Source organism: Beta vulgaris, chromosome 5, assembly GCF_026745355.1.
Source record: "Beta vulgaris subsp. vulgaris cultivar EL10 chromosome 5, EL10.2, whole genome shotgun sequence".
In the NCBI taxonomy this organism is placed as follows: domain Eukaryota; kingdom Viridiplantae; phylum Streptophyta; class Magnoliopsida; order Caryophyllales; family Amaranthaceae; genus Beta; species Beta vulgaris.
In genome coordinates this window covers 35,855,408-35,862,348 of record NC_079206.1, presented here as the reverse complement: position 1 = coordinate 35,862,348, position 6,941 = coordinate 35,855,408, and the positions used below count along the sequence as shown (strand labels likewise).

At 33.8% G+C, this 6,941-nt stretch overlaps 1 protein-coding gene across 1 annotated transcript; it reads right to left on the bottom strand.

Moving 5' to 3' along the window:
* Window positions 1–1,144: 1,144 nt before the first annotated feature.
* On the bottom strand, window positions 1,145–1,609 carry LOC130591400 (uncharacterized). The gene has a single exon (XM_057394707.1). It carries the CDS (start codon window positions 1,607–1,609, stop codon window positions 1,145–1,147), a length of 465 nt encoding a protein of 154 aa, XP_057250690.1.
* Window positions 1,610–6,941: the final 5,332 nt, after the last annotated feature.

Sequence of the window (6,941 nt, the reverse complement as noted above, 5' to 3'; positions counted from 1 at the left end):
CAAATAAAACAGGTGCTCCCCACGGTGACGTACTTGGTCTAATATATCCTTTTTCAATAACTCATCAAGTTGTATCTTCAATTCCTTTAATTCTGCAGGTGCCATCCTATATGGTGCTTTTGAGATAGGTGCTACCCCAGGTACTAACTCAATAGTGAAATCAATTTCTCTTTCGGAGGCATATTTACATTTCTTCAGGAAAGACATCTTGGAATTTTCTAACAACAGGATGTCAGAAATTTCAAGTTCAGATTTTTCAGTACTAATAACATCACAAAGGTATCCTTCACAACCTTGTTTCAACATCTTTTGTGCTTGAAGAAAAGAGATGATTCTAGATTCTAGTTTTGTTTTATTATTCTGAAATGTAACTATCTTTTCTTCAGAATTTACTAAGGTTATAGATTGTTTTTGACAGTCAACTATGGCACGGTGTTTATTCATCCAATCCATTCCTAAAATAACATCAAATCCCTTAAGGTCAAATTGAATTAGGTCAGCATGAAATATATTTTCCTCTATGCTTAAAGGACAATTTTTATATATTGTTTGACATGGGATGATATTTCCTGTAGGGAGGCTAATGCAAAATTCTAAATTTGGCTCACTAGGATCCAAATGTAGGTTTTTAGAGATGGTAATGGATATAAATGAATGGGATGCCCCGGTATCAAATAAAACATGTATCGGGAAAGAGTGTATAGAAATGTTACCCGTAACTACTTCACTTGAGTTTTCGACCTCTTGTGGATTTATCATAAACACACGACCAGAAGTTGGATTTTGACGTTGGATAGCTCCACCTTGATATCTAGAGGTAGGTTTTGAGGTGTAGGGATGGATTACTTTTGCATTTGGCATTCTACCTCTTTCTAACGGGCAATTCTTTCTTAAGTGACTTATACTCCCACAAGTATAGCAACGATTATTTGCAAACCTACACTTTTCAGTTGAATGGTTGAAATAAGCACATTTGGCACAAGGGGGTTTTGGATAGTGGATTGGAGGTACAAAGGGTTTTGCATTCCCGATATTGGTTTTCTGAAAATTTCTATTTGTAGTACGTGTTCCTTCCCACTTCCTTTTATACACTACATCTTCTGCCTCTCTTTCTCTAATTATTCTCTCAGCATTTGATGCCTTATCATACATCTCTTGGTAGTATGACAATTATGGGTGGAAAGTCGGTCACGAAGTTCCCAATAAGACCTCTCTCAAATTTATTCATTCTTAACTCCTCAGTTGCTACCAGGCGTGGTGCAAATCGGGACAATTCCATAAACTTTGCTGCATAATCCATAACAGACTTATTGCCTTGCTCTAATTGATTAAATTCTTCTTCTTTTTGTCTTTTCAGGGCTGATGGGTAAACTTTTGCTCTCATAAGATCCTTCAACTGAGTCCATCCGAAATCTTCATTATTTCTCCTTTCCTTCATAGTTTCCCACCATAGATCTGCCTGCCCAACTGAATAATAAACAGCAAATCCTACTTTCCATTTTTCAGGACAATTTATAGCATCAAACAATTTATCCATACTTCTTACCCAATCCTCAAATTCTACAGGGTTAGGTTTTCCGTCGTAGGTTTTAGGATTATAACTGGCCATTTTTCTAAAATACCTTGCACTTTCTTCTTCTTCATGATTTCTTTTGTTTTTAAGCATTTCAAATAAAAGTGATGTGACTTCCTTAATATTTCCCTCTCCGTTGGTCTGGAACTGGTTGGTTTTCTTGTGTAGAGTGGTTAATTGCAGATTCCATTATCCTATATACATAAAAGATTGAAGTTAAAATCATATTTGCAGTTAGGTTAGTTTAGCATTTTTGAAATGAATAGGAGTATAATAAACAAACAAACACACCTATATATATATATATATATATATATATATATATATATATATATATATATATATATACATGAAATTATACATAGCATGTTAGTACATTAATCAAACCTATTTCTATTCAACCATCCGATTGGGTGAAAACAACAAACTATGCACCCTACATCACCTTAAACCGAGTGTCAACATATTATACAGACAAAAATGGTTAACACCTAATATATAAAAGAGTTTCTTCAGCTTGATATCTTCCTTACTCGTCGCCATCCTTTCCTGTTGTATCCTGGTCCTTATTGAGATCAATACTTCCACATGATTCTGTCTCATCATTCGAGACAAATACCATGTGGTCCCTCTCATAAGCTAGCAGTTCTCCCGATAATTCTTCAAAAGTCGGGGTCCATCTTGGTCTTCCTAATCCAAACCTTAAGTATTTTTCCCAATTTGGAAACCCATTAACTATCAGGTCACTATACTTATTCTTAAAGGAATCCCACGGAGCATTCATTGGAAGAGTTTCAACAAGAGCAAAAGAAAAGTAAGGTACAGTCATTCCATATTCAGAGAAGTGAGTATTAAATGCATCAATAGCTCTTGCTAAACGATTGATGTGATCGATGACATTATAGTCAGGATCCATCGTTAGTGCCTATGGAACAATTGGTCCTGCCATTCTAAGATAATAAAACAAATTATAAATATCATGAGATAACTTCAATAAGCAATAAACTAAAAATACCCCAACCCTTTCTCTCAAATAGGTTACTAATGTAATTATTAATATTTTATTCCTTTTACTTTTATTTGTAATATTATATTGTTTTAAAAGTAGCTCGGATACCAAACTATAAAGCCCTGTAATTTATATAATTATAATAAAAGAACATCAAATGCCAGTACCAGGATCGAACCAAATATTACATCTTTAATTATTATAGGATATAAAGAGTTTACAAGACATTACTGCCGTATTCCTAATAATAGAAATACAAGGCGAAAACAACCTAAACATGATACTAATATTATAAAACATAAGTTAACAACATATAGTATATTAATCCTAAGTTTTTTTTATCCTCACTCTTGCCCATTTCCAATACTGGTACCTGAAAACAAAACATTTTATAACAGTCAACCCAAAAGGGTCCAGTACATTCTCAATACCATGTAAAAACACCTTGCAGATAATTATATAAAAGAAACAGTTATAATTGTGTAACATGATCTGGTTTAGTTTCTCCGACAAATCTCGTGTGCACACCCCTTCAATGACGTACGTCACTCCGAATAATATTTTCAGGCCTTTAGCCTCTCCTGATACTTCCGTGTGCACACCCCTACAATGACGTACGTCACTCCGTATATAATTCATTCCTCCAACACAAATCACGAACCTCCATTTTATTTTAACATCTTTCCTCCACCACGAACCTCCATTTCATAATAACATCTTTTTCCTCCACCACGAACCTCCATTTTATTTTATCATAGTAACATCTTTACATAACCTCATTATTACCACATATGATAATCTTTTTAGAATCGCCTTTGTATATAAATCATAATGTGACAAATATCATTTGCATTATAACCACATTATTTGCAAATCACAATGTACATTTATTATTAAGTAAAACTATTTTTCTACTAAAAAGATTAATATAACAACACATTGTAGCAAAATAACATTAAAAAGGGGTATTCAAGAATGTACCTGATAATATCAATGATACCTAATATTGAACTTACTATACTCCGTCCTCACACTCTCTCCCTTTGTTTAACTGTCTTGGATTTTTTTTCTTTTGTTGTATCTCAATTTATGAATGATGGCATTGTATTTATAGTGTTTGGAGGCAAAAATCAAATTGATTGCTAACACCTACAATGTAGTCAAAAAGGTATTCTAACCTTATCATCCTAGATACAGTTTGACATTGCTTGGCAACCTACGTAACTTCTCAACTCATAATCATTAAAGAAGTCAAAAAGAGGTCGCCAAATGTCATAGAATCACCAAATCCGAAACCAACTAATATTGTATTTTGCATATTGTCTTACAATGGGTAGCGATTGTCAGTCCTTAGGTAAACATATTAGTGACGATTCTAAAGACTAAATAACGTTAGTCATTAGGTTAACCATTTATAAGTTTGGAGCATTCTAGGTTTATGTGGTACTTACTAAAAATCCTACTAGATATATTTATAAGCTCAGAAACTAGTAATTGATAATTTTATTAATCTATGACCCTTAAAGTACTTTATAAACTATAATGTTAATATAAATGATATATGTATGCACATATAACTTTCCCTGAGCAAATGTACAAAGCCAAGGAAGCACATAACTTTACCTAAAATAATCATATAAACAACAAAATAACGTATATAAGATCTTAGGGACTAGTTTATCTTATAATAATACTTTAACCTTTGATCTCTTACTAATATTTTTTTCTGGTTATTACAAAAGGTCTCTCCTCCTAATCCCAACTGTATCTCATTAATTAATCCTTGCTCAAACCTCTGACCTTAAGTTCCTTAGTGGCTACAACCTCAGGTGCAAATCTGGACAGGGCTATGAATTTGTCGTAGTACTCAAAGATGGTCATACTACCCATCCTAAGGTTAATGAATTCTTGGGCCTTTTGCTTCCTCATAAAGGCAGGGTAAAAATTCCCTCTCAAGGCAATCACAAATGCATCCCAATTGAATCCTTCAACAACACTCAATCTAGCTCCACTCTCTCTTCATCATAAATGAGCCTCATCTTTCAGATATAGCACAACCTGACCCAGTCTCATATTTTCAAGGCAATTCACAACCTCAAAAAGTTTCTCAAACTCCCTAATCAAGTTTTCTAAGAAGGTTGGGTTAGCTTGCCCTTTATAGTATGGTGGCTTAACCTTAGCTAGTCTTTCAAACATTTTCCCAGCAGTCTCAGGACGCTCATCTCTCTCCTGAGTCAATTTCTCCGCCAAGAGGGTAATAACAACAACTAGGTCGTTGGTGTTAGCCATTCTACTTCAGGACCTGAAAGTAATATAACTCTACTTTAGGTTCCAACATAACTTACATGTCCATCTAAGAAGGCAACATTTGATTTGATCATTAAAGATCACATCAACAAATAATTTCTCAACTAGTTTCAAGTTCAACATGAAATGTTCTCTAATAATCACATAATCATCTATGTAAAATATATTCACAACACGTGCAAGTACAAATAAGCAAGCAAGAATATAATAACATAATAAAAATTTAAATAATAAAAATATTCCCATCACGTACCCAGAATAAATTCTTACTCACTCATATAAATAAATAATGGCTTTTATTCCTCCATAAAGGGTACTAAAAAAAATGAATGTTACTATAATATTATACTTTCCTAAAAATAATGGTTCTATAAAACTATTCTAACACTATTGGTCAGTTATCCAACATTATTATATAATACTACTATACTATATATTGTTAATTAGAGACATATAATAATTTCTAAGGTACTACATTGTCGACCTTATCCTTAGCTTCCTGGTATTGTTCAGGCCTGAAGGTCTCATCTTCAGTTTCCTCTACCTCATCCTCATAGTAGTCGACATATTTTCTTTGCCGCTTTGATCTTCTAGTGGGTTGAGGCTCCTCATCTTCCTCAAACTCAGTATCAGTCTCATACCTGAAAAATGCATGATAGATGTCTTCTCTAGTTTGGCTTCTAGCATGGTTAAGTTACACAATGAGCTCGTCATCACTAGTCAATCCTGACCTTAGTATTCTACGCATGGTCTATTCTAGGTTAGTATACTCTCTATCATCGATAGATATAATGTCCTCATCAACTTCATCGTCACTCAGGACAATGGGGTTATAATAGCTTCATAATCAGGCAGACATATTTAAGGATCTACAACACAAATATACCATAATCTTTTAATACTCTCCCTAAATGCATTCCCATCTATAAACAATAAGGATTAACCATTAACATCATAGACATAAGAACATAACACTTAGCAGACAAGAAAAATATCAACAGTTAGCAGGGAAGAAAAATAATAATGCATCGTTAGCAAGGAAGAAAAAAATAATGCATCATTAGCAGGAATGAAAAATAATAATCATGCTGAACTAACTATTCAATGCAGGCATATAATATTTCTATTCTATATGCCCTTCCTATACTAGCCCTTCTCACAATGCAACCATTAAAACTTTAAAGGTATGAAAAATAATGCAGACACTTTTATAAGATAATAATAATTAAGTGTCAGAAAAAATTTGACGTATACAAAAAAAAAAAATCGGACTTATAGAAGTTGAAAAAAAAATTCGATTCTTCCAAAATTTCGGAAATTTGAAATTTTCGAACTATAACAAAATTTCGAAATTAAAAAAAAATTTGAACAATAAATTTTTCGGAATAAAAAAAAATTTGGTCTTCCTAAAAAAAAATTTCGGACCTCTAAAATTTATATAATAATATATTCCTATAAGTTTTTCAAAATGAATAAGTAAGAGCAATTCTAAGAGTTTTTTCAAATAACTAGTACGTTAGGTGCCTAAAAGTTTTGAAAATAACTTAAAGCTCTAATACCACTTTGTAACACCTCGATAATTCTCTCTTTTCAGAAATACTTTTATAATATAGAAAAAATTGATTTAAACAGTCCCAATATGGGCGTCCTGACAAAAACAGTCACAACTATCGTTTTTTATTATTCAGTCCCAACTTTAACCCCCCCTTTACACCGGTGGTCCAAGTCCACTGATGACTTGCTAAATCGGTAAAAAACACTATTTTCCTTTTTTCTCTTTTTTCTTGATCTATTTCTTCCACCTCTTCCTTCAGTCTTTCTCTCTCCTCCCTTCTTCCTCCCCTTCCCCTACCATCCCTCCTCTTCCCTCTCCCTTCCACCCAAATGACAACCTCTCTCTCACACCTGAAACATGAAGCCCGTGCTACCGGTGCGATTGATGTTGGTTGCCGGTGATGGGTCACGCAAACCTTGCTCGCATCTCTCTTTCCCTCCTTTAACCGCTGCTTCGGGGGTAGGGGAAGTCTTTCGGGTGCAGGGGAGGTGGGGGAA